General features: G+C 34.0%; 3 protein-coding genes and 1 non-coding gene across 6 annotated transcripts; 1 reads left to right on the forward strand and 3 right to left on the reverse strand.

Annotated features, from left to right (window-relative positions):
• Positions 1-33: 33 nt before the first annotated feature.
• LOC140810166 (F-box/kelch-repeat protein At1g55270-like) lies at positions 34-3,402 on the reverse strand. The gene is made up of 2 exons (XM_073168026.1): positions 2,870-3,402; positions 34-1,648 (listed from the first exon to the last, which is right to left on the reverse strand). The coding sequence occupies exons 1-2, from the start codon at positions 2,930-2,932 to the stop codon at positions 398-400; spliced, it is 1,314 nt and encodes a 437-aa protein (XP_073024127.1). The 5' UTR covers positions 2,933-3,402; the 3' UTR covers positions 34-397.
• A 6,623-nt stretch (positions 3,403-10,025) lies between these two features.
• LOC140809968 (probable polyamine transporter At3g13620) lies at positions 10,026-11,827 on the forward strand. Its single transcript, XM_073167756.1, has one exon. The coding sequence runs from the start codon at positions 10,049-10,051 to the stop codon at positions 11,657-11,659; it is 1,611 nt and encodes a 536-aa protein (XP_073023857.1). The 5' UTR covers positions 10,026-10,048; the 3' UTR covers positions 11,660-11,827.
• A 1,093-nt stretch (positions 11,828-12,920) lies between these two features.
• On the reverse strand, positions 12,921-17,574 carry LOC140808792 (serine/arginine-rich SC35-like splicing factor SCL30A). Of its 3 annotated transcripts, none has more exons than XM_073166053.1 (6): positions 17,422-17,574; positions 16,443-16,595; positions 15,810-15,887; positions 14,684-14,848; positions 13,742-13,876; positions 12,921-13,472 (listed from the first exon to the last, which is right to left on the reverse strand). In XM_073166053.1, exons 2-6 carry the CDS (start codon positions 16,577-16,579, stop codon positions 13,199-13,201), a joined length of 789 nt encoding a protein of 262 aa, XP_073022154.1. In that variant the 5' UTR covers positions 16,580-16,595; positions 17,422-17,574; the 3' UTR covers positions 12,921-13,198. The 3 variants fall into 3 exon arrangements, with proteins under 3 accessions (XP_073022154.1, XP_073022155.1, XP_073022156.1); XM_073166054.1 differs by having other exon boundaries at positions 16,443-16,588; positions 17,422-17,558; XM_073166055.1 differs by lacking the exon at positions 13,742-13,876.
• Positions 16,995-17,071, reverse strand: LOC140811026 (small nucleolar RNA Z102/R77). The gene has a single exon (XR_012113418.1). It is a non-coding gene; the product is annotated as a small nucleolar RNA Z102/R77 (small nucleolar RNA).
• Positions 17,575-17,994: the final 420 nt, after the last annotated feature.

The following is a 17,994-nucleotide window of genomic DNA, read 5'->3' on the forward strand; positions in this document are numbered from 1 at the left end:
TCAAGTTCTGATAATGTGTACAAGAAGAGCAGGTGAAGCAAGAATCAAGTATTTGAATAACATTTTGTCTAATGTTGTCTCAATTTTCTACACCACTTATACAAGATAGGATCTCCAATATCATGATTCTAATACCCCGGAAAAACAATAAACGGACTAATGATTGAAACAACAAAAATGTACTCATGTAAAAAAATATATGATCCCATGATACCCCATTAGAACCAGAACCAGACATGATTTGTGACTCGTTTGGTCACGAGCCTTTAAATGCTCCATTATTCACACTCGACTCGTGCGTTTTCAATCAAGAATTCGGGTGAAAAAAACTGTAGGTATCCAATTTTGATGACCATACTGTATCTTTAGATGATGAAACTGGAGAAATATACTACAATCATGCTTGAAGAACCTGACAGTGCACAATGTGGCTCTTCAATCCACTTCTCCCAGCAATACTAGACCACAAATTCGTGAACAAAGTTCGGAAATGACCTTTACTCACTATATTCTCCCAAATGTTAGGGTTGCTCTCCACCTGTTTATCCGGATTCGACACATCAACCATGCTAATGCTCATATTGTTTCGAATTATACAAAGCTTTCCGTTTAGAGGAACAAGAGCAGCAGCCTCAAGAGCACGAGAATTGCCCAAATGAAGCTTGCTGTCAATGAATCGGTGCCAAGAATGTGTGCCTTCATCGTACACTCTTAGCCTGCACCCATCTCGACAATCTAAAGCATAAAGCTTACCGTTCATAGAGATACTCGGGTTTCGCCAACCAGCAACCATCCCATCGTTAATCGGGCTCCAAGAATTCGTTTCTGGGGTATAAGCTTCACTTAAAACTTCCCTATGTGCTCCAAGACCTTTTAAGAACCATTTTCCGGTATAAACTACCCCAATGAACGGCACCATTGCCGTGCTCATATCAGCAATAAAACTCCACCTGTTTCTGTTTGGGTCGTATACTTCAGCAGAACGTAGAGTTCTCTGGATTCCGTCACATTCTCCTCCTGCAACATAAAGACAGTTGTTGATGACACAAGAACCAAAGAAGTGCCTTTTACGAAGCATGTCAGGTGCCCTGTGCCATTTATTTGTTCGAGCACTATAAAAAATGACCCGTCTCATCGAGCCCTTTAGTGGATCTTTTCCTCCGAAAAGATATAGGTGGCAGCCACTAAGTACAGCACAGCCAAATCCAACTGCCGCATTGTACTCCACGGGAACAGGCGGAAGCGGCTGCCACAATTGGTAGGTTGGGTCAAAAGCATGCCATGAGATGCGCCCATCACGATCTCTTTTAACTACGTACACCCATTCTTCAGCCATACCAAGACTCTTCCTCAGAGAGTAAAAGAAATTTCCAGCCAACAGCTTGTACCATCTCTTGCAAACTAGGCGGAGCTTGTTATGTTCAATGCGAGGGGCTCGGATCAGACAAGCAATGGCAAGATCATCAGGGAGTCCAGGTAGAAGTGGTGGTTGAACCCTGCTCCTCTCCCTACGTGAGTTTTTTGCCTTGTGTGCACGATGATTAATATCAGGTTGGATACAAAGTTTAGCTCCTGGGACAAATTTTCCTGCCCCGACAACTGTCTTCAACCCTGAGTCGACTTTGCAATAACATGTTACCGAGTCAACCTGTAACATTTCTTGGTCAGGATGACACAAGTGGCAATAATAGTACTGTACTAGGAACAAGAAATTAATAGGAACTCTGATGTTCGTTAACTTGAATCACATCATTTACACTAGAATAGTAGCCCACCATTCCGTACACAAAAGTACTAGAAACAAGTTATGCACTGCCTTTCGAGATAGTTGCACCTCCCTCGAAACAAGATTAGTTTATCATAGATATCAAAGCAAGCGAATGCTATGCATTTCGTAAACCAAAGCTCCCAGAACTCGAAAGTTTAAATGGCAGATAACAAGATCCATAATATCAAGTACTTCAGCAATGTATTTTGCCAGAGACGTGTCACCACCCAACAGTAATTAAGGAGGAAGCTTAATCTCCTCACTATAAACATAATGTACCCAAAAAATGGAACCAAAGGCATTTAAAGATGAGATGTATGTCACGTGCTTGATGCTTCAGCCTCGATCGTAGCTGGATAAATTTCGGTCGAGAATAAGAAAGATTTATAGCATAGTCGGATCAGTTTGAATATCCCTATCAATGGTGATTGGAATTCGTAGGCCAACTTTACTTATACGTTTCATCTTCAAAAAGTTGTAAATGAAGTGGGGAAGACAGCAACATGAGGATCAAACATAAGACAAATAACACATCCGATTAAACTACTGTAATTGATTTTAAAGAAGCAAAATGCCTCAGTAAACTTCATTCAAGGATGAATTCAAGCACTAACAAATTTTAAGTTACAAGATCAAATTAAGGTAGATAATTGTCAAATTTTTAGTCAGGTTCCCACTTCCCTAACGAATTCAGATCCAAGTTGAGATGTACATCAGGTTCCAAGCCATGAAATTGTCAGAAAAATCACACCAACACCAAAGAAGAAGCATCCAAGGCTATTTTCATCCATCATATAAAATTTAGATAAGAACAGCTATTGAGGGGAAAAAAAGGACAACATTTATAAACAATAACTAAATGCACAAGAAGTCAAAGATTTATAAAATCAGTATCTTCAACCAAAATTAGGCTAGATAACATAAAATTTTGGAAAACGAGAATCCAAACAACATAAATTTCAAGAAGAAAGAAAGACCCAGAACAAATTATGTCCATAATACCAAGAAATATCGCGACATAACATCACATTTACCAAAAATCTCATCCGGGCATCTTCAGAATCAAACAAATTTTCAAAACTCAAAGCACGCGAGACTCACCAGAGGAGCTCGAGCTCTAAAATTCCTGTGCACATTTGAAGACCTCTCAATGATTTGCTCCATGAATATACAGTAAATGCGCCTTTCTCTCGTAAATAAAGATCACCGTAACCCGAAAGCCAAAACCATGAAATCTGAATATCTCAAAATTTGATGCAAAAAAAAAAAAACACAATCAAACGAAAAACCCACAGAAAGCGCCCCCCTTTCCGGATCCCTTTTCGAGCTTCTTCAAATACAAACAAGAAACCCAAACCGCAAAACTTGTGCTTGGAAGTTAGGGATACAGCCACTTCAAACCATGAAGGGCGTCTCTTTTCTCTTTCTATGCACACTTGAATCTATACATACACATACATACAAGCTGGTTATTTTCAGACATCTGCCCGATTGGTAAGACTTATAAAAGGCTAACTGAAAAGATTACAACTGGTCCCGTTGTCTTTAGCGTCAACAAACTTGGATTTATTTGCAGAATTCCGCATTAATATATCATCCTTAATTAAGATATTGCCTCTAATTACCTCATTGATATCAAATCTTGCGTTGCAGACCTGAAAGCTGGTCAGATTTTTCAAGATAGTTGATTATTATATTATTTTATTATTATTTTTTAAAATTATAATAATAATAATGACAAGGTGGTGGAGGAAATGCAATTGTTACATTTATTAATTATTCCATATACTTATTTTACTCTCTATTTTAAATTAAGTGAATGTAATATTTAAAAGCATTTTAGCAAAAATGAAATCTATTTAACTTTATCATCCAAATTTTAATATATTTGATAGACAAATAACATCTATACTATTTATACGATATTAGCCAATTCGAAATTTAAATACTTTATTTTTAATTAATTTATAAGTTATTTACATGATATCTTATCCAAAGAAAATAAAAACTGGATAGTCTCGTAAAACAAGTAACAGTAAAAAAATAAAATTCCACACTAAGATTATGCCCAAATCAGATTTGGTGGAACGCCTGTTAAGGGCCTAGATACGCTCTTATAAATACCTAGGTTTGAGTGTTCAGTTCATTCATTCAATATATTATTTTTCAACACCACCCTTAGCTGCTCTCCATTTATATCATCATTCTCTGACTTGAGCATCGGAGAGGTTACGTTGGGACATCCTCTTAATGATATTTGTTGGAATCAGACCTTAAATATTCGTGAGTATAAGAGACTATAACCATAATAATAAATCAAGCAACATGTTATTGTGTGATGTAATAAATCTGAATAGAGCAGCCCACCTCCCACGAATTAATGTCTCTACCTAAATGGACCCCTTCGCCCAAAAAAGAAGAAAACATTGCATAGAAGTAGACTCCTCATTAAAAAAATATATGTAAATTTGACAAAATTAAACATTATTTTATTTAAAAAATTTTGTTAAATAAAAAACTAAGGAAAGAAGGTGAAACCCGAATTTTTAAGATATAATTTTGCATGGAAAACTAAATTATGAGACTTTGACGATGCCGGATTCATAATTAATGATTATTAATTCCATCATAAATTATGATTAAATGTCAATGGACCACTCCAGATACATTTCACTTTCTACCAACTAATTTTTTTTCCAGAATTTGATTAACGTAGAGTAGAAAATATAGTTATTTGTTAATTTTTTAAAATTTATTGTGAATAGATTTGGAATATCATCTCTTGATTAGACCAAGTGCAACTTAAGAAGACGTTATTCTATGTTATATCCGGAGATTTTTTTTATGATATGATAAAATGTTAATCTTTAGATCGTAAATTTGTATGTCATCTTTCGTAAAATGTGAGAACTCACATATTTTAATAGTATTAGAATATGAGAAACACACTCGTTATAACATAAACCATTCCCACGAGAAATATGTAGCTCAAAATTAATTGTTTTAAAATCACTTTAGAATTACATCTAAAAAAAATTAATTTTGAGATATCGATCAACAAACTACTTTAATGAACATTGATTTTGGCTGCATTAGGAATTTCCAAGATAAGACCTGCTTCCTTTTTTCCATAGCCATTGATTTTTATTTAATATTCTTGTTCTCTATCTTGTTTATTTTTTTAATAGTATATGCATGAATACTCCATATTTGCTTTTTTAGTCTTGATATAACTGTATTTCAAAACCATGTGAGACGTTATCACGGATTTATATTCATATGACAGGTTAATTCGGTACATATTTACAAAAAAAAAAATATACTTTTAATATAAAAAAATAACAAATATATGAATCGAATCATATTAGATTCGTGAGACGATCTCATAAGAGTTTTTGTGCTCATGTTATTAGCCTTGTGTACGAGCTAATGTAACTGTTGGTTTTTAATATATTGGTTAGTTTTCATTTAAAAAAAACACACACAAATATTGAATTTTAATTCTTTATTATGACATAAGATATAAATTAAGGCAAAAATTTGTGTGAAAGGGTCTTACGGATCGTATTTTGTGAGACGGATATTTTATTTAAGTCGTCCATGAAAAAATATTACTTTTTATCTTAAGAGTATTACTTTTTATTATGAATATCGGTGTAGTTGACCCGTCTCACAAGAAACATACTCATAAATTAAATGAGAATACTTTTTTTCATATCTTGATTTTAAATATGATCACACTCGAAAAATATCTCGAAAGATCAAATTCCAATGGAGGAAAGGGATTAGTCAAATAGAAACTACAATTCCAAAACGATAAATACAAATATATATATATATATATATATATATATATATATATATATATATATATATATATATATTAACAAGATGTGTGCGTATAGATATGCATACGTATTGGTGTATAACCACTCCATATTATTTTTGGAGTGGTTACATATGCAAACGTCTCCCCTAAATTATTTCATAATTTTTTACTTATATAACGATCACACATATTCCTTATTATAAATTTATAAATAATATACACAAGCTTATTTACAATAAACGCAATCCTTGAAAATAAATTTAGAAACAACATACATAAGCTTACTAGTCACGAATGGCTATAAACATACATATTTTTATAATAGTTGAGCACCACATACTAACTCGATATATATTTTCAGAATATGTCTCTTGTGAGACGGTCTCACGAAATCTTGAGACAGATCAACCTTACAGATATTCAACAATAAAAAGTATACTCTTAACATAAATAAGTGAGTGATTGATAATATATCTTATCCAGTTGGTCATTTTTAAAAAGTCATGATAAAAGCCCTTGATAATAATTTTTAATATTCCTTCTTTGGTGTGATAATTTTTATTGCAAAATACACTACAAATGACTTAATTACCCTCAATTTATAAATGATTTTTATAAATCTATGCTAGTAGGTAGAAATTAAAATCAAATAAATATTTTTATTTATTTTTATAAATTATATAATATGATAACTATATAAATGAATTCGAGATAATTATATAAATAATTTTTATAAATCTTAATAAAATTATTAGTATCATTCGATTAACATTAAAAATTGATATTTGACTTGACTCACAAAATCAAATGCTCAATTATCATATTATATAATATATAAAATTAGGTAAAAATAAATAAATCATGCAAGCACTATCGGCGTATGAACAAATAAAAAATATGAACTCAAACAACAACTTTGAAATTATAAAATTTATTATGATAAGGTTAATTTTATCATTATAATCTATTATATAAATTTAATCACTCTTATTAAAATCATACCAAACATTAAATATAATATCTTACATCTTATTTATCCTTAACTTATCCTTATATTATATATCACATGCTTATCTTATCATATGTATCAAACTATACCTTAACATAAAAGGCAAAAACTTGTGTGAGACGGTCTCACGGGTCATATTTGTGAGACGGATCTCTTATTTGAGTCATCCATGAATAAGTATTACTTTTTATTGTGAATATGGGTAGGGTTGACCCGTCTCACGGATTAAGATCCGTGAGACGGTCTCACATGAGACCTACTCAACATAAAAAGCAATATTTTTTCATGGATGACCCAAATAAAAATCATGTCTCACAAAATACGATTCTCATACAAGTTTTTACCATATTTTTAATTTCCTAAAAGTCCTTATCAACCGTTATCTTCACAACATTTATCGTTCTCTTCTCAAAACAAACTTCACGTCGATTTTCTCTTAGATATTCATTATACACGCAATGCGCGTGTCTTGTTAGCTAATTTATATACACGAGAAAAATAGACAAGCGTGCATATTTCATTATTATTATTATTATTATTATTATTATTATTATTATTATTATTATTATTATATTTATTTACTTTAATTCATCGTTTTAGACAATAGTCGTCAAGGGATAGCAAAGAAATAACGTAAAGAGAAGTTTACAGCTGAATTAACGTAAGGAAGTCAACAATTGAATACATTGTTTTAAATTAATGCCCACACCCTACAATGCTGAAACCGATGATGTCAAATCCAATTTGTTAAAATCTAACAAACTTAGAAACTGATTACTATAGTTATTTAATGTGATGATTTTTTGGTAAAATCTTAACGAAAACCTGGATCTTGGGTCGATCCCAAGTTAGATCTTGAATTCGAATAAATTATCATCGTCTCGATTTATGTAATACATGATGTAATTAGTTAGCAAATGAAATGTGACTAAGAAAATAATTTTTTTAAAATTAAAATAGAAACTATCAATTTTTGGATTGAAATATCTTAAATAATTAATTTAGTGAGTTTAATTTTAATTAATAATAGATAAAATAAATAAATGTAATGTACATAAAAGGGAGACTCAATGATTTGGCGTTCAATAAATATTTGGCACCTTTCTAGAGCTTAGGAGAGTTGAAACATGAGCCAATTGATTGACGTATGCAACCGATCCACTCACATTTAAAATTGCGAAAAGAAAAGGACATACCAATATCAGAAAATTCTAAGTGAAAATTTGACAAAACTCATGTATCTTCGCTGCTCATGACATTAATATATATTTGATGTTCTAATTAAAATAAATTTAACGCATTTGACATTCGATGAGGCAATAACTATCTAGGCGAGTTCATCTTTTTTATTCCTTGAGTCGATTAGTTTACATACGAAAAAAAGACGCGAAAATGTTTTTACCAGGCGCCTTGATATCTGGAACATTGGAATCCGCAGACTGGACTTCTCGGATGGAAACCATACCTTCCATGGGTTCCGATGCACGAGATCTTGTAGTACTTACCAATCAATTAGTATTACACAAAAATTGGATCTTTCTGACTCTAAACGAGGCTCGGTATTGGAGTTGGAGAAAAGATTTTTGGAAAGCAAGAAAATATAAATAGGATTTTGTGTTCTTCATTTCAAATGCAATGATAAATTTATATCATAAAATACTGTGAAGTATTTATAATCAAGCTAGCATCATGAATATTGATGCGAAGCCAATGTTCAAGTGCATATATCAGCTCCCTTCTTTGTCTCCACAAACAAAAACCTGTGGCTGTGTAAGAGCTTGCTGCAAATTAGGATCGCCAAAACTAGGACATACATCAAACTAGAGACAACATTCGATAAACAAATTAAGAAACTGTAATAGAAGCAGCTTTTTTTTTTTTTTTTCAAAATATGATATTCCATTAACGACTTAAAAGATCAATCTGTACATCAGACATGATATAAAAAAAGGAATTGATTCCACAAATTCCATCTTAATTCCTGACATTAGTTGTGAGATGATATTCTCTGCTAGCTGCCGGAATCTGCAAACAGCTGTTCCTATTTCATCAACCAGATGGTGTTCAATTGTAGGAGGAGAACCTTGTCCAAATACTTGCACAACATTAGTTGCATCCGTTTCTATCTTCCATGGCTTCGCAGCGAAGCGAAGAGCTACTCGAACACCCTCCCTCGCTGCATAGACCTCGGCCAGATGTAGAGAAAATAAGACCTGGGAAACATCTTCGTTATGCAAACATCACACCCTGCCATCCAGTCCCACAACACATATACCAAAGTTTTGTTGAAACGGTCTTTTTTATTTTAAAATTTATGTTTTGGTTTGTTTCATTTTTTTAATATTTCAAATTTCAATCCTTTCAATTAATCATAAAAATTAATATTTTTTTACAAAAAAAACTAGACCGAAAATATACAAAATTGGTTTGTGAGACCGCCTCACACAAATTGTTGTGTGCACAATTTAGTACAAACAATTATCTAATTAACTTCGGGTTAACAACACATCACATAATTAATTAGTAGAATGAAAAAATAGGAAAATGAAATATATGAAAAATAGGAAAATGAAAGATTTGGTAACATGTGCTAGAGAATATTGATCTTTATTTTGGAAGATAAAAGAAGGAAAATAGACCATTTGAGTTGTATGGCTAATAATGGACTGAGATGTTCTTTTAGCAACGTCATTATTATCAAACTATTACATTAATCAAATTACTGTTGTTAGAGAAACTAATATACTATATTTTAATTTTTCTTAATTCTTAATTCAATATTCTCATTTTTGCAAGATTATTCTATACATGTTTTAAAAATTATTATAATGTATCATAATTATCCAAATGTTACGCTATAGATTTCATTAAAAAAATCAACCGCGTCATAGTACCTTAAACCAGGCCTGAAAAATCGACAAATCAAATCTTTCAACAAAAATCTGCATAATTATAACAAAAAATAATAATAAAACAAGACATGTGAAAGTGCCTGTGATTTTTTATTTTTATTTTTTAGAAAAAAAATAATTTGGATTGGCCATCACCAGTTTTTGTCGTCATTTTTTAAATAATTGAATTCCCAAATCAAATCTCATATAATTTTATGATAACTTAATTAAATATTTGAAATTATAAATCTTAATATAGTATATTTTTTTGTAAACATTTTGAATGATTTAAAAAATTATCCAATTGTATGTTAATTGAGATCAATCTTTTGGCAAAAACTTGTGTGAGACGATCTCATGGATCGTATTTTGTGATACAGATATTTTATTTTGGTCATTCATGAAAAAATATTACTAAAAAATATTACTTTTTATTGTAAATATCGGTAGAATTAACTCGTTAAAGATTCGTGAAACCGTAAAAAGAAAGATTTACTTCAATTTTTATTATTCCAGGATCAACGATTTTCTCATATACATGAGCCAAAAAAATGTCGTCGGCCGACACAGATTACGTACTCCTCAAATGCAACAGTCCGCCCGAGTTTAATCCGGAGATTTTGAAGAAAGATTCCTCCCCACCCCCAAGTTTATATTCCCGAATCAAATCTTCTTCCAACGTGATTCTTAAATATATATTTTTCAAGAAAAAGATTCTTGGATCCTCCAGCATGTCAGGCCAGTTAACACCCACCAACCCTATTCCTCCGCCGCAAGGCCAGAACCAAGAACTCCCGACGACCACCGCAACCACGGCCACCACCGCTGTGGCTTCCAAGAAACTCACCCTCATCCCCCTCATTTTCCTCATCTACTTTGAAGTGGCAGGCGGCCCTTATGGAGAAGAGCCGGCAGTTCAGGCCGCAGGCCCTCTGTTGGCTATTCTTGGATTCCTCATCTTCCCGTTTATTTGGAGTATCCCTGAAGCTCTGATCACCGCGGAGCTCTCCACGGCGTTCCCTGGGAACGGCGGCTTTGTCATATGGGCAGACAGAGCATTCGGCCCTTTCTTTGGCTCGCTTATGGGCACCTGGAAATTCCTCAGTGGAGTGATTAATATTGCGGCTTTTCCGGCTCTTTGTATAAACTATTTGAAAAGGATTTTCCCCCTTTTCGAATCCGGTCTTCCAAGAACTCTAGCAATCTTGATTTCTACTGTCCTGCTTTCTTTTCTAAATTACACGGGATTAGCTATTGTTGGTTATACTGCTGTTGTGTTAGGGATTGTATCACTTGCACCCTTTATACTAATGTCTTTGATTGCTATCCCGCAGATTCATCCCCGTAGGTGGATCAGTTTAGGACAAAAGGGGGTGAAGAAAGACTGGACCTTGTTCTTTAATACCTTGTTTTGGAACCTTAATTTCTGGGATAATGTTAGTACTATGGCAGGAGAGGTCGAAAACCCGCAAAAAAATTTCCCTTTAGCCCTTCTTTTATCTGTGATTTTAACTTGTCTGGGATACATAATTCCTTTAGTAGCGGTAACAGGATCTGTTGTAGTCGATCAAAGTGAATGGGAGGCAGGATTCATGGCAGATGCAGCTAGAACGATTTCTGGTAAATGGCTAAAATTCTGGATTGAAATCGGAGCTGTGTTATCATCAATCGGCCTGTTCGAAGCTCAGTTAAGTAGTTGCGCGTATCAGCTTCTTGGCATGGCAGATTTAGCCATTTTGCCAAGATTTTTCGCCTTAAGATCGAAACAGTTCAACACTCCTTGGGTCGGGATACTGTTTTCAACATCGATTGCACTTGGTGTTTCATATATGAGCTATACAGATATCGTATCCGCGGCAAATTTCATATACGGACTGGGGATGATCTTGGAGTTCGCAGCTTTCCTTTGGTTAAGAAAGAAGTTTCCTACAATGAAAAGGCCATACAAAATCCCATTAAAACTACCAGCTCTGGTAATCATGTGCTTGATTCCTTGTGCTTTTCTTGTGCTGATAATGGTTATCGCCAGTCATCTTGTGTATCTGGTGAGTGGGCTGATGACCGTGGCTGGAATTGGATGGTATTTCTTTATGAAACTTTGCAAATCAAAGAGGTGGCTTGTATTCCAAAGGGTGTTCGATGAGGATGAGGATGAGTTGTGACCTCGTCTCTGCCCTCTCTTAAAATTTCTCTTCCAAAAAATCGTATCGAAATATCAAAATTTTTCCTTTTTTTCATGTATATTTCTTGAAATATCAAGATTTTAACTTTTCTTGTACAAATCAAAATATTGATGATTGATAAATTCAGTGTTTATATCATTAAATAAGTAAGCATTCATCGATAAACGTCACTCTCTTAAACCAGTAGCCTAGCTTGAAATTTGGATTAGGTTTGGTGAGTAGTTAATGTCTAGGGGTTCGATGTTATGTGCTGAATCACGAGTCAACTATCCGCGCGGAAGCAAATGTTTCTCTCGGCCGATTTGAATTATCGACTGGCATTACAAAATCTGGGTAGAGCTTTACCAACTCTCATCGTGAAGGAATCCTTAAATAAGTTGAATCCCGATAATGTAAACTTGTTAGGCGGAGAAACGTAGAATTGCACAAATATCATTAACCTACTAAATTAGCAAAGATACGGATTTGAATTTCACATGAGATAAATTAATCCAAACAATTAAATCAATTTGAAATCTTTCAATCTAAGGGAACATATTTAATTCAAAATATTTGCCGCAAATGATCTCCTTTAGTGGAACAAGTTTTCACTCAGAAAAGGAATGAGGAAAAAAATCACAACTTGCTCTTCCATCTTAAAAATCAGTTATCACATTCTTAAAAAGAGAGAAGAATGTCTCTCTGTTTATTTATCAAGTATCTCTGTAATTATACTAAAATTGATTTATTGTCTTATATTTGGTATATATATATATATATATATATATATATATATATATATATATATATATATATATATATATATATATATATGATTTGGGTATAAATGAAGATGACTAGAAAGGAAAAATTCATAAATAACAAGATTAATTATGTTACTAGGAACCTTGATAAACATTTTTATAACTAGAATTATTAAAAATATGTTAAAATTAAAGAATTTAATATTATGAAAACTGGAAATCAGAAAATCAATAAAATTTGCAGAGGATTTCTGCTGTACAGTCTTGTGTTTATTTTCGTGTCCCTTCTCTGATCTTCCCCTAGCTTTTGTTCTGATTCATGGAACAGTTCTTCCCAATCATCGCACGATCTTTGATCATGCCAATTTCCTACACTGAATTTCTTTTAACATAAGGAGGCTTTGACGTTGTGCTTGCCAATTGATTTCGGGTCCAACACAAATATTAGTATCGAATTTTTATAAATAGCTAACATTCAATTTTCGATAAGAGTCGAATCGAAATAACAGTCAGGTCCATTTACTCCAGATTCTAGAGAATCTAGACACCATATGTCTTTGAAAGACCTGCTTACATACATATACTTCGGTACGAAAATGTTTTCACCAATACCAGAGAATAACAGCACGCATCCAAAACAATTCAGAGGTCATCATAAAATATCCAAACATTTTGGGATAGTTTTCGAGTCAGAAATGAAACAAGGCAGATAGATAACCCACAAAGTTTGAAGTTCAGAAATCACAGCTCCACGAACTTTCCCAACATTCATTCATTAGCTTCGAGGCCTATCCCTTCCAGGCTCCCTTGCATACTCTGCAGGGTGGGGACTCCTGCTTCTGCTACGGTTTGGGCTTCGTATCATGACTGGAGAATAGCCCCGATCTGGGCTTTGGCTGCGGCTTCTAGAGCCATAAGAAGAACGTCTCCTCGCTGGACTCCCGTTGAGGTTCCTTGGCCCATCATTTGGTGGAGAATGTTCCTGCACTGGGGATCGCGAGTATGATCGTCTGTCTCTACCTCCCCTTCTCTCTCGAGGCGAATTGGACCTGTGAATATATATCATGTCAAGCAGCAAATAAATGAGTCAGTGGCATAGAAATATTACAACCACTCATTTCCTGAGACAAATTAATAGATGGCAAAATCAAACTATTTAGACTAGACACCAACTTGGTTCTCCTTTATTCCTCTCGCACTACATACTCACTCAAGGATGTTTCTAGAAATTGCGAGTCAAGCTTTAAAAGGGTTGGTAGTATCATTCTCCCTCGGCATAAGCTAACACAATACAGTAAAATACTACTGCCCTTTCTACCTCGAGTGTTTTCTCCTAGGAGAGTAGTAACCACGACGAGATTGAGACCCTCCATGGTGTGGAGGTGGGGATTGAGAATACCGAGGCGAATGCGAGTAACGTGGAGGTGATCTCCTTCGATCATAAACGCGGCCCCTGTAACAGATCAACTGTGGTCAACTAAAATTCAGACTTAAAGTCAATTAACTACTGCTTGGTAAAACAGCTCCATAAGAAATCTTTTTCGTCTAAACATGATGTATACGCTAATTAACTCTTAACCTGAGTCAAACACTTCAAAATCATAGTCAAGACCACATCTATGTAGTTCAGAGCAAGGAATTTCGCCCATAGGTATCCCCCCTTTAGGAAATCCATTACATTATGGCTCGACTTCTATGAAGTATATTATACCATGGTAGGACAAACTACCAAAAAATGTATTAATTCCTATATTGATAACGCATGCAGATGAATGCAATAGAAACTCCAATAGTTATAATATGTATCTTTCATTAGAGTTATCTTCTCTCATTAATCTGTTCATAGGCCATTCTTCATATATATTACTCGCAGTTGGTACAACAGATGTTAGACATAAAATTTCATCAAAACTGTGTCGTCGAGGATCATAAAATATCTTACAATGGCAGACATAAAACAGGTAGAGATCAATATTTGACCCTCAGACTGCTAGCTAACTCAAGCTTAAACGGGGAAAACAAGAAGGATATTATAAAAGCAGCAAATAGTAATGTTAAATTTTCTTTTGAAGTACACTGACAAGTCTGATAACATGAATCAACTTAAAAGCAGCCTGACCAATTAACCCCCAGTGATCAACGGTAAGGATTTCAGATTTTTCATCCAGGTTCAAAAACAACATTAGCCACCGGGCAAGGTAAATTTGTTTTTATAAGAAAAACAACAAATCGCATTGTAATCAATAGAATCAGGCTTTACCTTCCACGTTCTCTGTGTCGCATTTCACCAGGCTTCTTTCGGTTTTCCTCAGCAAAAACAACAGTCAGCTCCCGGCCTTGCATAGGCTGACCATCCATCTCATACTTAGCTTCAGCGGCATCAGCAGGGTCCACATATTGGACAAATCCAAAGCCACGTGGCTCACTGAAAACAAGAAGAGAGACAAACTAGACAGTCAGCACGCTACAGTTTGTGATGACTGAAGCAACCCCACACAGCCAATCCATAGCCTGTCGAGAATCTTTTCAGAGAACAATCCTCGGACAGATTACAGAAGATGCAGGTCAGAAAAAGTAAAATATCCCAATCAGCAGGAGAAACTCAAAACCTTGGAGATTACAACATTATTTGGGACAGTTTTCGAATCCAAAAAAGTCCACTAAAAATTGCCAAGAGAAAAGGTTAAAAGACAACACACTAGAAAGGCTTCTTTGCGAGAGAGGAAATATAAAAATGAAGAGCAAACCACCTAAAAATCTCAAAAAAAATTAGTCAAAGATCATTTAAATGGCTCAAAACAAAAATATGAAAGGCCCTCGCAAGCACATAAAGAACTTCATGAGAGGGGAAAAATTAAACTGTGATTAAAGAGCACCAAAATATCTCTAACATTTCTGGTCGCAAATTAAAGTACTTGCTCAAAATAATTACGAGAATATGGATGACCATGATATGCGCATAAGCAAGCACTAGCTGACCTTGTGCGTGATAATATAACATGACTCGAAATTCTTCAAGACTTGAAATCTTGATATCTTCACATTGTATTCAAACCAGATTTCCCTTCCAATCTTCGTTATCATTTACATCACCTTCAAATCCTTACTACTTGATTGATGACAAGAGAACCCTTACAACTAGAATTTGTCAACAGAACTCTTACTACTTCATTGAAGTCTTCATGACTCTTAATTCACTGCTAAATTTCAAAAATCTTTAACAAAGGTCTCCATTTCGTGATAGTTAAATACTGAAATCAAAATTTACAAAGTAAAAGAAATGATTTGGTAATTACAAATCTAGGTTTAATCATTCTACACTGAAGTAAGAAACAAGGAATATGGAAATCACATAGGTACAAGTCAGGTAATACACAACAACTCACCCAGTGTGGTAATCCCTTGGCAAATAGATGTCCTTTAAAGGGCCAAATTGTCCAAATGGCCTCCTCAAGTCTTCTGGTCTGTTGATAACAATGCAAACAATTAGTAATTAGTAATACCACGCGGTTACCATTCCTTGAGTAGCAAAAAACTCTTGCTAATTTGTTTACTTTCTGTTTTTTTGTGAGTTGGGTGTGTATGGGAATGTGGTTTTGATGTAGCAGCGTAATAAGGCATCAATAGACTATTACATGAAAAAATTAACTCAATCTATCTAGATAATATTACAGAGAGACAGAGCTCCAAAAGAAGGGCGTCCAGGAAATTAGCACAAGGCCCGTAACTCATAAGCCTCCTGATTACATTAATATTAACAAGGATAGAAAATGAAAAGCACGTGTATTGTGAGCTTATAAAATTGCTAAACGTTTACCGAGCCCTATACCTGACCGAACAATAAAAAATGACAAACCAAACATTCAAGATAAGGATGGCTAGCTGCAGTCATACGCTTTGAGGAACATGCTCCACTACAAAATATTTCTTCTCACAAAAGCAGATGACACATGACACAAATTAAGCTTCACCGATAAGTAAACAAGAAGGTATAAACTAGGCAGAGCCGCAGAGCTTTCCTGCAGTCATGGCGAAGGTTGCGGACTAAAAGACTTGTAGGAGCATCTCCTCTATCATGGCGTCCTCTGGGGACAGGGCTCCTTCCTCTTCTACCATATCCTCTTGGTGGTGAAGGGGTGTAACTTCTTCCCCTCATTTTTGCAAACTATATCCTGGCCAACAAAAATATTCAACAGTTAAAGAGAATAACCATTGGATGAAATATCAGCTCAACAATCAGCAGTAAACAAAAGAGGAAATACCATCTGTAATGAACCACACTAATACTATATAGAACAAAGCAAAAACAGGTACAACTATGGATTAGGGTTTTGCTTGGGATTTAATTCATGATTTCACTTGACTTGCTTGGAAGGACAAATTCAAGTGAATATCAATCCTCTCCAGCTAAAACAAATGAAACCATAACTCGTCGAAGTTTTTTGGCAAGTGACAAACAATTTTTCCAAATTTCTTGATGGTGGACGATTAATACCTTTGGACTTTTATAAGAAAAATGCGTAAAAGCGCAAATAGGGTAATAAAATTTTAAAAGTTTGTGGGAACAAATAGAATGATCAGCTAGAGCTAATACATGATAAATACCCATCATATCAGCTATCAAACCGTTAGAATCATCATTTCCTTCTTCTGCACCCACAACTCGATTTTTTTTAAAAAAAAAACTATCAAGACTACTAACGCATTTGAAAAACAAGCATCTCAACTCCTACTTTATAAAAAGAACGGGTAAAAATAAATAAATTCGAACTTCTGTTCTGCACTCAAGTCACCTAAGTACACAGTTGATGAGAAAATCTGTAGCAAAAACCCTTCAACACAACACATATCAAGGTGTGAAGCAAAAAAAAAGGATACGTTTTTATTGGATTCACCTTGAAACGGTCAAAGAAAACACAACCGCTTGATGAGAAACCCTAATCGTATCGTATATAACCAAAAGCGTGGAAAATATTGATTAAAATGAGAAAAATTTACCACAACACAAAAGATTTTGTGTTCTAAACACGAGAGAGGGAGAGCGCGGCGTAGGGAACAAGGCCAAAGGATCTGGCTTCGATTAGGGTTGAGTGGAGCGAACAGCGCCGGCCAATTGTGGGAATAGATTGCATTAGGGTTAGCGTATTTATAGGTCTTCTTTCTGTGGTAGAATAATAATTTATTTTTATTTTTATTTTTTTTAAAGAAAGTAATAGAATAACAAATTTTAATGGTTAATTGCGTCTATTTTGCATAACTTTTTCATTTTAATTAAAAAATAATCAATTATATTTAAATATTAAATATATTTGATATTTATGAAATAATTAACAAATAAATCTAATATTTTCTAAAATTACATAAACTTTTATAAAGTTTGTATTTATACTACATTTTACAAATTTGAATTTGAAAGACCGTGATTACACTGCATATTTATTATCGTCCACTCAAAAAATTGATTTTTAAGGGGAAAAAATCAGTTTTCTCGATTTCAATTATTGTTTTTTTTCCATTTTATCTTGTTAATTTCTAGATCGATCTTTCTATATTTTATTTTTATAAATAAAA

The sequence above is a fragment of the Primulina eburnea genome, chromosome 13 (assembly GCF_022965805.1).
Source record: "Primulina eburnea isolate SZY01 chromosome 13, ASM2296580v1, whole genome shotgun sequence".
In the NCBI taxonomy this organism is placed as follows: domain Eukaryota; kingdom Viridiplantae; phylum Streptophyta; class Magnoliopsida; order Lamiales; family Gesneriaceae; genus Primulina; species Primulina eburnea.